At 40.2% G+C, this 15,344-nt stretch overlaps 1 protein-coding gene across 1 annotated transcript; it reads right to left on the reverse strand.

Annotated features, from left to right (window-relative positions):
- Nucleotides 1-115: 115 nt before the first annotated feature.
- Nucleotides 116-4,063, reverse strand: LOC136552153 (ATPase GET3A). Its single transcript, XM_066543690.1, has 7 exons — nucleotides 3,643-4,063; nucleotides 2,573-2,694; nucleotides 2,193-2,343; nucleotides 1,643-1,753; nucleotides 1,041-1,179; nucleotides 581-696; nucleotides 116-503 (listed from the first exon to the last, which is right to left on the reverse strand). The coding sequence occupies exons 1-7, from the start codon at nucleotides 3,916-3,918 to the stop codon at nucleotides 327-329; spliced, it is 1,092 nt and encodes a 363-aa protein (XP_066399787.1). The 5' UTR covers nucleotides 3,919-4,063; the 3' UTR covers nucleotides 116-326.
- Nucleotides 4,064-15,344: the final 11,281 nt, after the last annotated feature.

Consider the following 15,344-nt stretch of genomic DNA (forward strand, 5'->3'; position numbering starts at 1 on the left):
CAAAAAGAGTGTTTGGTAGAACTGATCCAGAGTTTCTCCAAAAATCCATCCCTTGACCAAACAGTACAAGGGGGAATGTTTGGTAGAACTGATCTCCAGTGTGAAGACACCCGAATAAGCAGCAAAAAGAATGGATCTATATATCTTGTGTGAATCAAACACTTCTCTGCCGATAGCTATTACAAATCTAAACATTTCGATGAGGAAACATGATAGTGAAATCAACAAGAGTGTAATGACACGAAAAATTTGAGCGTCTCTCTCTAACTCTGTTTTCTTCGTAGCTTCTGTCAGGTTTTACACACCTTGACCTGTGAAAAAAAGGATCACGCTGACTGCTTCCCTTTCCTAACCCTATCTAATTCTGCCTCAGCTTCTTGCAGTGCAGATTTTAATAAAGTTATTCTCTCTTCGAGCTCCTCGACGGTGCCCCTTTTAAGAGCAGACTTGTATGGTGTAAGGAAGTGCTGGGAAAAGTTTTGTAGAGCTTGAACACCACAAACCTGGAAAATGCATCTATAAGCACTTACAAACATTGTAAGCTTGAACAAGAAATGCGGTGGGATAGCAAATTACTTACCTCTTCTGAAAGCAAGGGAAGCTTGGTGATGTTGAAGTCATCGTATAACATATGGAACTGATCAATATATTTCTGTTGCATTTTTATCCGTGCTTTTAGCAGTTTTGACTCGACAGCTGCAAGAATGAAAAAAATGAGTAGATTAAAACAACCGGACAACTGGAGATATTGATATACAAAGGAAAGGTCCCTAAAAGTACATTCCTTTTCTGCTCCTATCATTGACGAATAGATTATTCGAAAGATGTTTTGTGCTGCCTTTTAGAATTTTCCTTTTCCTTTTTTCTCGTTTGAAATAAAGAACCTCTAGGTTTTTTCAGCCATACTACCAGAGCTCATGAGAACAATTTTCTTTACTTGAGGAATAGGTCCTAATGAAATTTTAACTGAATGCGGTGGATTTAATTTTCCAAGAAAGCTTGAGGTCAGTGAAATTGACAAAGCTGATTTTTGTACTTACCTTCCTCATCAAATATAACTTGATTAATAATAATATTGTGTGAATCAATCTCAAACTTTGCTAACTCTTGCACCAATCTCTCTGTTTCATACAATGAAAGAAATTCCGGGATACAGACACATACAAAAGTTGTCAAGTCCTGGGAAGAAAACAAAAATGGAAGTCAGAAGGGGGTACAATCAACAGTAGGTGCCTAAAGAATTTAGAGCATGCTTGGTCAGTTCATGTTCACCCAGCAGTGATCTTGTGTGCTTAAATTGGACAGGTGCAGACACTATCCTAGAATGCCTTAAGCAGAAAGCAACAAGCATCTGGCGTGCTGTTAAAAATTGGTTTGTACTATACAAACTGTAAGTTTTGAGCATGTAGTGTGAGTCAAGTTTACAATTAAACTTTTGGTTTTAAGCAAGAAGAGCAATCAACTGAAATCTTAAGAGCACTAATGCTTTATTTAGTTCCAAGTTTCACTATCATGGGTTTCCCATGTGTGTTCTCACTATATCTTTTAACTAGTGCTAATTTTTTGACACCAGGTAATAGCATAATCTGTTACTAGTAGATTAAGGAGCATATCTGCTTCCATACAAGGTAGGGAGTCTTACTGGATCTTTAAATTGCCTGTTCACTTGTTCGATCACGTCCTTCATACCCTCAAGTTTCCCAAGCATTGCATCCTCGTTCAGCTCATCGCCAAGACCAAACAACCGACTGGCCTGCCAAATGCATTCATTATTATATTAGCTATACATGTGTGTTCCCATCTGGGTAGGTCCAATGAAGAATCTGCACATGCAAAAGTTCGCCATGTACATATTACCATTTAACCTCAGTATGAACAAAGGTATGTCATCAAGTCAATATTTCTTTCTTTTATTTGCTTTTTTCCCCAAGGTGAACTCATGATATCATAGTATTTGCAATACTGAAACATCAGAAATTTTCTTTGGGATAAGCTTGGCGGTTCAGGCTCTGCTGAGCACATCACAAGATATCTCTATCATTTATTTGGTTACGATTTAAAGGTGCAACCTAGTCCCCTTAATTAATTGATATGAATAGCGTGTTATTTAGAGAAGCAAATAACGAATCAAACACATGCCCTAGCAACTTAAAAAAAAGGTTTTCCAGTATATTGAAATGTATATAAAGTACCTGATTCAACAGACCACCAAATCTATTTTTCAATTCCATCATTTTCTCAAGACCCTTCTCCAGGGTTGCTGGGAACTGAAGCAACCGTAATGTATGCCCTGTAGGAGCAGTATCAAAAACTACAACGGAGTAATCCATTGTTTGGACTAATCTGCAGTGAGGAAAATATCATATTCAGAAAGTTGCTGGAAGCCAAGAAGTACCATTTCTGGGAATAACAATGATAGTCAAAATATAACTGCCTTGACATATTGGAGACATTGAACAGGTGGAATTAGAAATGGTAGCAAATAAGCAAATGAAATATAAAATGGATGGTAATGGAAGTAACTGGTCATATTGGGAAGAATGGCAAACAACTGAACGGAACAAAACCTTACTTTAGCATTTCAGCAAAACTCATAGCTTCGTCTACTCCTGGAATCGCATTTGTCAGTTCTGAAAGGAATCCCTCCATTCCTTCATTGGATAAACCATCATTTTCTACCTTTGGGTCAATTTCCTGCAAATAAAGTTATGAAATGAGACTATTCAGCCAAATACCAACTCTAATAACATGAATCAAGCTACCTTTTGGAAAAAGAATAAAATTAATGAAATGGCAGATTACTCTTAAAAAATAGAACTCATAGGACAATAAATGAAACCTGTTTTACTTTGTATATCATTTGTGAGAATACAAAGAAATGACTAAATGGATTTTGTATCAGTATCATGCTTGATGTGGATGAAAATACAAAGAAAAGGAGGCAAATGCTAAAATCTGGTGCTTAGTCAATGGTCATACATTTTTTTTAATACCCAAGTGGAACATGTTCTAAATGAAACTGAAATAGAATGGAAGCCAACCACTTAATTTGTTATTAACCTCTTCTTAGCATAAAAAAAAAAGTTGCTAAAGATTAGGTACTTCTTTTGTACAAGTCTGCTACCTATTCTTCAACTTCCGTAATCAACTCAAGAAATAATGTGGAAATCATCACCATATTATTCAAGGAGCCTAATCACCACTTGGGATGGTTCATGAAGATGCAGGCCCCATCACTGAGCAACAATCCTGTGACTGTGACCCACATGCCCCAAAGTACAAGCACAAACCCAAACCAACCCCGAATTGGTAACTTTGCATCTCGTATAGCCTGGCCTAGGTAAATGCCTATGACTTCCATACATGGAAAATTAAGGGCAGCATGCGACTTTTCAATCTGCATACTGCCTCTCTCCTCAGACAACCCTGCTGACATCCCTTCCCAAAAATTCGGTGAGGTCCAATTTAATCAGGCAATCACCATGCGCCAGGACACGCAGCCTGCCCATCCAATCCTCACAAGCACCACTGAATTGGGTGGGGTCAAGTGAAGACGACCCCGCGAGAAGAGTGGATTGGAGCCGTAAGACGGAGAAAAGAATTAGGGGAATTTTGCTATTCTTTTTTGTGTTTATTTATTACCATGGCGTAGAGGTTGGTGAATCCGCGGACGAGGGTGGGGAACTTGGTGAAGCGCTGCTGGAAGGCGTCGCTGAGGTTGTGTGCAGGGTCGGTGGAGATAACTAGCACGGACTGGCGGACCCCGGCGAGGAGGACGGAGAGGATGGAGCTGCAGGTGGTCTTGCCGACGCCGCCCTTGCCGCCGACGAAGACCCACTTGAGGGACTCCTGGTCCAGGAGGTTCCGCACCGTGGGCTCCGGCGCGTCGCCGGCGTCCACTACCGCCGCAGACGCCATGCTCCGATACCCGCGCGGTGATCGGGGTGGGCGAGAAGGGGATGAGATCTGGTGGAGTGGAGAGGAGGCGATCGGCGGTGGCGCGCCTGCTGGGGGCAGAAGCGGTACAGGAATTGTTTAGGTGGAAAATACCTTTCCTCTTCTGGACGTTTTCAACTTTTCATCGTTTTTTATCGTTTAATTAACATTTCTCCTCGGTCCAACAAGGTAAAATTTCTCCGATCAAAAAAGAAAAACAAGGTAAAATTTCTCACTTAAATTCTTTTTAAATACTACTGTCGCATTTAGGGTGCTGTTTCAGAGTACGTACCACATAGCATCCTTCGAGAGTACTCTACTTTTTTTCTTTTTGGCCGGGAGGATCTCATAATCCAATTTAATTGCCTTCGTTTAGTCCTGCTTGCTAAGTTTCTGCATGTAAAAAGCAACTTCGGAAAACATATCCTCATTTTGTAGGTTTAGATTAAAGATAACAAACTACGTGTAGGATTAGAGCCAGTTTGGATCCCCTCCTCTAAAAGCTTTATAACACTTTAGCTCATCTTCAAGCTCTAAAGCTCTAATGTGAGGTGATCTAAAGTTTAGAGCTAACTTTATATCACTTGTTCGGAGCTTTAGCTCTAAAGTTTAGAGGAGAAAACCTAAACAGGCAATAAATTGAAGTGATATTTTTTTTGGAGAATTTAAATTGAAGTGATATGTCTTATGAGCACGCGTGTAACTATCATTCGGACATATGCATGGCAAAATTATAGTCCCCATATCTCTAATGAGTTTTCACTAAACATAACTAACACCATTCCAACCATTATTAAGGTACAATAATGGTACAGACATACCTTAGAGCATCTCCAAGAGACTCTCCACGTCCTTCCTAAATGCTAGGAATAGAAATTTTGGTGAAAAACTACTCTCCAACAGCTTTTCTAAATGATCATTCAAATATAGTTATCTTCTATTCCGGATTTTTCGCTAGCCAAATATAGAAGACGAGAATAGCTCTCTAGAGTGCGCATGGAATATAGAAAAACTGTTGGAGAGTGAAAAGATACAGAAAACGATATTTATGCAAATGACTCTCCAAATAATGATTTAGATAATGAAATTTAAAAAGGCTCTTGGAGATGCTCTTACAACAATAGCAAAACTAGTCTTTGTTATACATGTAGATATCCACAAAAGATGGAAATCATGACTAGGACCGCGGTTCAAATTCACATACTTTCTCTCCACGTCTTCTGAAAAGTTTAAACTAACGGGAGAGGTGCACATATTCATTTTATGTTTCAATATTCCTCTTCAAGTGGAGATGAGTGGTTGTTTTTTTTATTTAATTGCGCTAGTAGAATTCAAACCCGAGATGTTTGGTTCTAATATCATATTGAGTTATATATGCTGGTCGTTTTAAATCTGAATTAACAGGGAAGCGGTGAATTCATTTTATTCATCAGTCGTTGCAGTCCCGTGTACCTAGGGAAAGATTCTGGAGGATTCTCTTTCATGGGTGATTTTAGTCATTATAACTTGTAAGAGCTAGTAATTCCTTACTAGCTAATCTTAGGGCGCTTTGGGTAGGGATTCGGATTCTCGTAGAAATGTTTCGGATCCGAATTCTCTAAAGAAACATTTCAGGAGAGAAATCATTTTTTAAACCGTTTGGCTAGTAGGCTGGATTTTGATTCGAAAGAAAATATTTTTTTATTAAAAAATTATATAAATAAAAATATGTTGCACATATTTTATTTGTTGAAATATATATAATAGAGTTATCCGAATAATAAAAGAAAATTGCACATATTCTTTGTTCAAATAAGTTGGAAAATTAATCTTGATATGGACAGTAGGACATCAATGATATTTCCCTCCTGAAATAGAATAAAAGCTGTGCAAATTTAATGTTTGACTTTTGAGTTATTGTATTATATAGGTTTGCGATAATTGTGAGCCTGAAATCCTTAGCTGATAGGAGCATAATACAACACAGCAAAAGCAGTTTTTGTTGCCAAAGAACTTGCCTGCTTCAAACTTTCGGGCCCACATTACTCTTTGAATTTGTCAATATGAGTTCCTGATAACACATTTTTCAAGCTTATTTTCTTGTCGAACATCAGCGGCAGCCACCAGCTCATCCGCATTCATATGCATGTTTGTTGCAACACAGCAACAGTAAAAACTGAAACCAAACCATTTTTAAAGAGTTAATAGGCAGTCTGTTCTGTTTTCCTGAAAAAACACCGTATCATTACGACAATAAGTATAGGGTCTGTCTAACGTTCTGTATGATTTCGTTGAACGGTCATCAAGAAGCTGGAAGATAAGTGAAGAACTCTTATTTTTATCTGAATAAAAGTACAGATATGTGGAGGACTATGCTTTTATTTAGAGTTGACCTCAGAGAGGTGTGTACTTTTTAGGAGGGAAAAACAAGAGTCAGAGTTCCTAAGTACTCGTATTTGTACCCTGTTTTCATTGTTTTAATAATATAATATAAGGTCCTTATAAAAAAACTAATGAACAGAGGAATAAAGGCAGAGTACTGGTTTGGGTGATCCATCCATTCAACGATTACCAGCTGGTTCCACAGATTATCCAGTTTTGGCACACCAGCGCAGCTGCCATTACCTTGAGAGGAAAAAAAAACAATTGTGCAGTTTTCTATTCCCAAATCCCAATTGCAGAAGTCAAAGAATGGTTATTTCTGTTAAGATTTATTATTTAGTGATCAATTAGAAATTAATTTAAGAGGTGTCTTTTCACCCCTCTTTCTTTCACGCTTGTAACCGCCATCTATTCATTGAAAATACAACAGCTAATCATTTGCATCTCTCTCTACTTTCTAATACGTTATCAGCGACGTTTGCTCTCCGCTGGTTTTGGGCCGGAAAGGAAAAGGATTCGACGTCGATGATGCAGCGCCGTCCGTCCTCGAAGGAACAGTGCCGGCGTCATGCTCCTTCACCATTGTTTTTTTTTTTTTTTGAGCCTCTTCACCATTGTTTTTGCGTCAGAACAAGGAGGCAGAACTGGATCCTGCCGGCCTCCATGTTCGATGCAAGCACAGAGGGCACGCAGGCCTTCATCGTTCAAGACCGGAAAAGAAACGAAGATCTGTTCTTCATCTTAGGCCCTGTTTAGATCCCACTCAAAAACAAAAAATTTTTAAGATTTCCCGTCACATCAAATCTTACGGCACATGTATAGAGCATTAAATGTAGATAAAAAGAATAACTAATTGCACAGTTTGCCTGTAATTGGCGAGACGAATCTTTTAAGCCTAAATAGTCCATAATTAAACAATTTTTACCAAATACAAATAAAAGTGCTACAGTTGCCAAAAGCCAAAAATTTTCGGAACTAAACGCGCCCTTACCCATAGGAAACTGATGCGTACAAGATGATGGATGGCCGAGCAGTCACCATCAAGATGGACCGACAAAGAAATCGATGACCGTTTTCATCGCAACACCGTGATCGTCCTCCACATCGAAAGAAAGAAGATGAAGGACGCACTCAGAACAAAAGACGGTAACCACCGGCTATGGTTTTTCTTCAGTTTATCATGTTCTTACCTATCTACGGCAATGGCCGCGAGTACGCGCGTCCGACCGATCGTGGTGGGCCTGCTCGCTACACCAGCAGCGGCGCTCGCGTGTGCCAGACCAGAGACGGGGTTGCGTCCCAATCCTGCGGCGGTGCCTGTGCACTTGGCCGGCGGCAGTTGCCGCGTGCCTGCCCGTACAGCAGGGCTGCGCGCCAGGCCGGCCGCAGAGCCCGCACGCGCTAGGCCGGCAGCAGCGGCGCTCGCCCTTGCCAGTCCGGCAGCAGCGGCGCCCACAAGCAAGGTCCTAGGCTGGACCGCGCGCCTGACTGGCCACGGCGGTGGCGGTGGCGGGCTCCAGCGCTTGGCTTTCCGTCAGCGGCGGAGACCCTGTCGACCATCACGTCCGCGGCGGTGGCCACGCGCACCTAGCGCTCTCGACGGCGGCGTTTCCTACACGCCCGGCCTGCCGCGGTGTAGGCCGCTCCGTCGGACAGCCCGGGCCGGTTGCCCCACGGCCGACGGCTCCTCGCGGCCCCAGCGACCGGCAGCGCCCCTCCCGTGGCTGCGGCCTTGCACCCGGCAACTGGCAGCCGCGCCCGGCGGCCAGGCCCTCGCGTGCTTCCCACGCCCAAGGCCAGGCCGGCGGCTGAGGGCCCGACCCGCGGCGGTGGTGGCTGGCTGACCGGCGGTCGCGTACGCGCGGCCACCAGGCCAAGGGACGTCGGTTCCCAAGCGACGCCATCCAGAAACGTCCGTTCCTCTTCCTGGTGGATGGGGATAAGATTGTGTAGATTTGCACATAAGCCCTTGTACTTTATGTGAATTACATAATTATTCTAATTGAATATTGATAGTAAATTTCATTCCTATATGTTTTAGCCTTCGGATTTTTAATGTATCACCACTGCAATATTGCATTTATTTTTGGTATAAATGTTTGTTTTAGACTTTGAGTTTAAAAAAATTATAATGCACGTTATTTAGTAGTGTAAATAGATTCTTTTTCAAGATCTACGAGTCTTTACAAATTGCATCATGATATTATATTGCAGTTGAATTTACTATGATAATGTTTAGACATCTATTTCTATGTCTATGATCTTCTGTTTAGTCATAGACTCTAACATTATTAGTATGGTAGAGATTGTACTCCTATACATTGTTTAAGACCAGAAAAAATGTCCATATCTAAACATACATAGTTTGCCGATTTTATTGTTTGGCAATTAATTTTGGTTGCAATAAAATCAACTCCACTTAATTAATTCATAGTTAATTAAAGATAGATGGATTTGGGCTCATCTGAGCCTAATCTAGAAAAGCAAAATGGCAGCCAAACCATTTTTGCTAGCGAGGCTGACATAGGAAGTGGATTTTTGCTTTGATCCTACGGGATTTTACATAAATTATACCACTACCCAACTATAGCATTATATGCTTAGTAAATTTCATGTACTTTGTTACCCTTGTTAATTTGATAATTTTTCTATAAATTATATTTTAACAATGGTAAATCCTCTTAATTAAGCATTTCTTAATTAATGATGGATTAAATACAAAATCGTTCAATGCATATCTTAGATATATTGAGGATCATAACACAAGTAGAGTCCTAGGCATTGGCTACGCTTAATTTATCTTGAATTATTTGGCCCGGAGACCGTGCCTATGGTAGCGATTATTCGTTCATTACTGAGAGATCTACATCATGTTTATTTTAAACTTGATAATTACCTATATTGTGTTGTCCCAAATAAGTGTTTTGAAAATATGAGAATAGTACACTTTTATGGTGACTACCATCATTCATTATTAAATGCTATACACAGATGGTAGAGTCTTAGGCATTGGCTGTAGTATATTCCTACGAATATATTAGCCTAGAGACCATGACTATAGTAGCAATTTATTTGCCTATTACTGAGAGATCTACTCTATGTTTCTATAACACCTCGGTGTTACCGTTTAAACAACTTGCTAAACTATGTCATGAGCATTATATTGATGTGTTAATGCATGTGATAAAGTGTGTAGATCAATTTTCATAACTCAAAATGATCAACAAAAATGCTAAACGTAAGTTGATTCAATAGTCATGTTATATCAGTTAGGGTTTAAAATAATTTTTTATTAAGCAAAAATACTATAGAACATGTATGTGACACTTAAATAAAGTTAGAAGTACAAACTTGGTAGATGACAATGCAACTTTAACTTTTAAAAAATAGATGTTATTAACTAGTGTTTTGGGAGCTCTAAAATTAAACTTGATGTTAAGATAAGCTCTTTTCGTTAAGTCGGCAAACACTTGAATTTATGTTTAAAGTATCATTTTGGTGAATTATATTGAGCAAAATAGTTAAATAATGCTTTAATATTTTATTCCTACGAGTTAGTACAAAATATGAACTAGGCCATGTTATGTTAGTTAGTTGAAATTAACAAGGTTTAGACCCTTTGAAAATTACGGCTAAAGTGTTAAAAGTTGTGGATCAAACTGAACCTTAACTTTTCTAAATCAGAAATGATAGACAATGGCATTTTTGGCATTTAAATTTCAACAAAATTGGTTAAGCGACACACCTATATTTTTGCACGATTGGGTGCATCAAGGTGTGAACTTGAGCGTGGTGAAGGTTGTGGTTACGTTTGAGTTGCGATGTTCACGCAAGAAGTGTCCGAACTACGTCGGAATAGCTATGTCGTTGTCGCTCTGTTCGTGAACTACCGTTCGGCGCGACAAACCTACCTTGGTGCCTCTCCAACTTCCTCTTGGGACATCCAGTGGCGACGACAATTACTTCGTTAGCAAGTCAGATAGTGCCAATTTGGGGTTCATGGACTTGGTGGAGTTTTTATCGAGCTAGTAAGTGAACTTTGGGCTGCTTTAAGAAGCGTGAAAGACATCGTTCTAGGCTCTCGGCCTGAGTACCCCTGGTCACCATGCGAGCACGTCGTCGTGGGCTGGCCGCTCCTAGCCGTGGCCGCTGCTCCGCTGGCCTCTCTCGCTGGCTCTGGCTACATGCCGCGCCGCGGGCTATCACTGTTACTGCCTCTCTCAGTGCTATGCCATGTCCATGCTCGAGCCATGTGTGCTAGGTCATGCTGCTGCACTGCTGGTGCCACTGCACAGTGCACTAGCCGCACTCCAGGCCAATGGCTACTACCAGCCAAGAGCCACAGCTTTAGCCAACGTTGCGCCCGTCTCAACCACTTGATCCACCTACTACCGAGCCACTGCCTGTCTCTGTTGTCCCATCACGTTGCTGCCTTTATCATAGAGCCATTGCCCACTTGCCATCGCCACCGACGGAACCGCACCGCTCCGCGAGTTAAATTCACGCTCCACGGGATATCGCACCTCGATTCAATGCCCCAGTAGCTAGGTGTGGAGGTTAGCTAACAGCCCATCCCGCACCAAGGCACAGCCAAGCTTTATTGCCAGCCAATTTCAAGTTTTGCTCGCCACTGGTCCGTTTTCACCATCGTGTCTTGGTTTGGTTTACGGTGAGTCTCTTGTCACCACTGTAGTTAAATTGATGGCCGTACTAACTCACCATTGACCCCTCTATCTGGTGCTCACCTCGGCTTGGCTAGAACCTTCACCGGTGATGGGCTAATGCGTTGATGCCACGCTCGGAGTGCCGCCACATGGTGCAGGCGCACGTGGTCGATCACCTCGTCGCTTCCTCGTCTTATCCATCACCGTAGCTAGCCTCGGGGTAAGCTCCTATTTCTCTCGCCTGATCCATTATACTCATCGTAGACCTAGTTCATCGGAGAAGGCGCATCGCCATGGGGTTTGCCCACCTATGTGGGCAGCACACTAGGGGTCATCGTTTAGCTTCAAATCACCGCTCTAGGTTTTGTCTTGGCCCCGCGGTGCTCGTAGGCCTGCTCGTAGTGCGGGTGCTTCGCTCTGATGACCGGCGAGGGGGCGCTGCGATGGCCAGAGCCGCACCGCCATGCGTGGGGTGTCGAGGACTAGCTTGTTATGAAGATGGGTTTGTTGGGGGTGCTCTCTGCAAAGGGTTTCTCTAGTGCAATAGTACTCGAAGGCACCGCATAATATTCAGGTAGGCTAGGGGCTATTTTGCAAAAAGCACGGTGCGGGCACGAGCTTCCCCGCCTTGGGTCGCTGCTGGGCCAGCTGCCGCGTGCATCGCGTCTGCGTGGGCCACTGGGGCCGATATGGTTTCTACCGGCTTCTTTTTCTTTTCTAGGTATTTTCTAATTTAGTTTCTAAAGTAACTTGTAAATTCAATATAAATTTATGTAGTCGGCCAAAAATTGTGAAACTAATTTTGTCAGGTTCCTAAAATCATGATCTATCTGCTATTATATTTTGTTCACATAATTTTATAACATTCTTAGGAGCTATATAATTAATTTGAGATATTTAATATTATTAAAATATAAATTTGTAGGAATTGTTGTGATAAATTGGTAGTAGTATTGACTCTAAAATTTTTACAGTAGATTTCTAACATTATTAGGTGCTCACTGTAATTTTTGTAGCTCCATAGGAATTAGTTTGTTAAGGTAACTAAATGAGCCCTACTACGAAAATATATATTTAATCAATCAAATATCAAAATAATTGGGGGTTTGTAGAACGAAAACATTTTCCAAAAACGAGCCTCACTTGACAACATGGATACATGACTATGTATGTTAGTCATTAGAGCTAGCTCATTAGCTTGCGAGACATAATCGTATTTTAGAGTTGCGGTTGTCGTTGATTATTTACGTCCCTGAGTTGCATCCACGTATTTCATGATAGGAGCGATATTGGATCATGGAGTCATCTAGAGTAGCGGAAGCAGATGGTGACTTGATGATCATGCCACCATGATAAAAAGCTAACTTGGTTATATTTTATCTAGGCAAGCTCCGGTGCATAACCCCTATTATTCTGCACTTTATTTTATGCTGGTGCATTAAGTTTAAGGAGTTGAATAAAACCCACTTGCATATATATATCCTTATCCTATGAGTCTTACTAATGTGACAGGATCATGTAGATTGCTGTGCTACAGAACTTCGGTAGAAGTCGAGTGATTGCTTGTCACTCGTGAGAAATAGAAAAGATATTATTGTTGTTATTATATTACTGTCACATAGAATATATATATATATATATATATATATATATATATATATATGAATGATAATTGGAGACCAGGCGGAATGATACTTTAGATCTAGACTTGGTTGGACATTCGAGCGAGGCTCGTATTGCACTTGTTCCGCCTGTGTCGGTTAAGGACCAGTAGTTGCATTGAATTCTAGTCAGGTCATAGACTTATTATCCTAAGTACATACTTGCTTATGTGGGTGAGAAGGCTTATTGCTCTTTTGTCATGGGTTTTGGCTCTTTTTGGACCGACTGATTGAAGGCGGGGATGATAAAGGTCTAAGCACCACACTGAGTCCGGGACTCACGTGTGGGGGCTTAGAGTTCAAGTTTGGACAGGGACCTAGACCCCTTGATAGGAGAGTGGTGGGTTGATCCTGCTTGTGCCTGGGGTACAAGCGGTGTGTGTGTTTCGAGTTACTCAGCTGTGATACATTGGTTCACAAAAAGTCATGTGATATGGTATGACTTGGCTACGATCTAGCACCGTAGTAAGAACTAGAATACGAAAGATGGTAAAATGGTTATGATTGCTTACCACCTACTTAAAAGTAGCACAGGTGCTTATATAGAATGATTAGTAATGGACTAATGATGACTGCTAATAAAATTTAATATAAGGACGCAAGTTTAGTAATGCTTTCGCAGATGCAATAACCCATAAGCTAGATAGCCTTACATATCTTTAGAGTCTTTTATTTCCTCCTTACGAGTAAGCCTTGCAGAGTACAATTGAGTACTTAGGGTTTATTCTACCCTATTGTAGGTGATAGGAACATGTGGAGCTGACACTTATGTGTGGAAACCTCCTGGTGGGCTCAGCGAGGATTTCCTTAACGTTGCAGACATAGAGTTTATTTGAAACTTTCATCCAAAATATTTTACAACTGGAAAAATTTATAACATGTTATGGTGTATATAACGGATCATCATGTTAATAGTTTAACTTGTCATTAAATGATTTTATTTCCTCTAAAACTCTGATAACATGGTTATATTCTGCTGTTATAAATAATAAATATTATACTCTGATGTTGCACGGAAAGTGATGTAAGAAATGACTAAAGTGTTGTAAGCTTTATTCTCCCATTTATGATCCTGTTGAAAAATGTAGATTTTCAGGGTTCTCCTATGGGGTGTGCACGATAGAACTACCTGATGTAGCTCACCTTTAGGGTGCTTAGTGTCTAGTGGAAGACAAACGCCTCCGTAAGTGTGTTATTTTCAGACGGTTCTGCCACAATTTCAGACATAGAGATTATCTACTATATGTGTGCCAACATTAATAATGATTGTTCGTAAGGTCTACATATCTTGTGATTACCTCTAATTGTTGAAAAGTTTACAGTTTTATTGACTATCTCCAACAATCCAAAACTAAGTGACAAGATATGGAACCCCTAAATTTTTGCATTAGATACAACATCACCATAGTGATTTTTAATTTACCTTAGGTGTAAATTAATTAAATCAATGGTCTGTCACATGTTGAGGATACTGATTTCAGAGAAGTTTGATGAACTCGCTCTAGATGGCATCACTATCCCACATGGACAATGGACATCAACTTTTTTACCCCATAGGCTATTGGAAGAATTTAATGAACCTCAATTAGGGGTTGTTTGTTATGGATCGAAGAACATTATGCCTTACTGTTGTTAAGGTACTACACGTTCATAGATATTTTTGATAAGATTATCTTGTGCAAAGAAATGCACATTCTTCGTGGCTCACTCTTTAGGAGTTTTATAAACAATAAATAAACTCATATAGCTTGAGGCTAATCATGAGTGAATCATGTCTCTAGTTTTTCAAACTATTGAAGACTGATCATATTGTTCATACAATTTGCTTCCACTAGTAAAAGCAAAAGGCCTAATGTGCAATATGAGTGATGGCAATGTAAACCCAAGAATGACAAAGAGTAATGTCATATATGTGGTTGTGTTTAGCATAGCGCTAAACAATGTCATACTCTTAAATTTGTAGTTGATCTATATCAACATTCTCTAAAGGATGAAACAGGAGCTACGGAAATAAGATATGAAGGGTGCTACAATCTTAAAGTCTGAAGCTACAAAGGAGGTTGGTTGTTTATGCTAGATCTTATGAGATCACATAACAACACTTCTCCTTTTCTCGTAAAGAGAACATCACATAGATGGACACCATGATCATCGAATATGCTTCGAATGATTTGTTTTGAGATTTGGGATAATCTCATGGTCCATTGATAATATGTGATAATGTTCATCGAAGATGTTGTAATACTTGTGTTGTCAATGCATAACTATTGTGGGTATCATATTAATGTATTTGATACTCGACAATATTTATGGATTTCTATATATTAGATGAGAATTTTATTGAATTCTTGTCATATATAGGTTCCTAGTGGATATTTGTACCACAAACTCTATAATTAGGGAAGCAAAATATTCCTGATTCTTATGACAAGAAGAGGGAATATTTTGGCCATCGATGATGCTATGCAATGATAGTTTGCCATGTTTTGCTACTATCATTCTTCCTATGTATACTGAGTTAGTGATTGAGGATACTTAATTATGTCCTAATTACACTCGTATCTTACCAAATTATAGAGATATCCAAATATGTTTTCATATGGAAACACAAAAAGACAACATTGGATATGGCATATAAGTAATTATGATAAGTCTCGTTTTGGTTGTATTATGCATACAACCATCCCCGTACAACATATTGCGTATAAGATATTTTTTCACA

This window comes from Miscanthus floridulus, chromosome 4, assembly GCF_019320115.1.
Source record: "Miscanthus floridulus cultivar M001 chromosome 4, ASM1932011v1, whole genome shotgun sequence".
NCBI lineage: Eukaryota > Viridiplantae > Streptophyta > Magnoliopsida > Poales > Poaceae > Miscanthus > Miscanthus floridulus.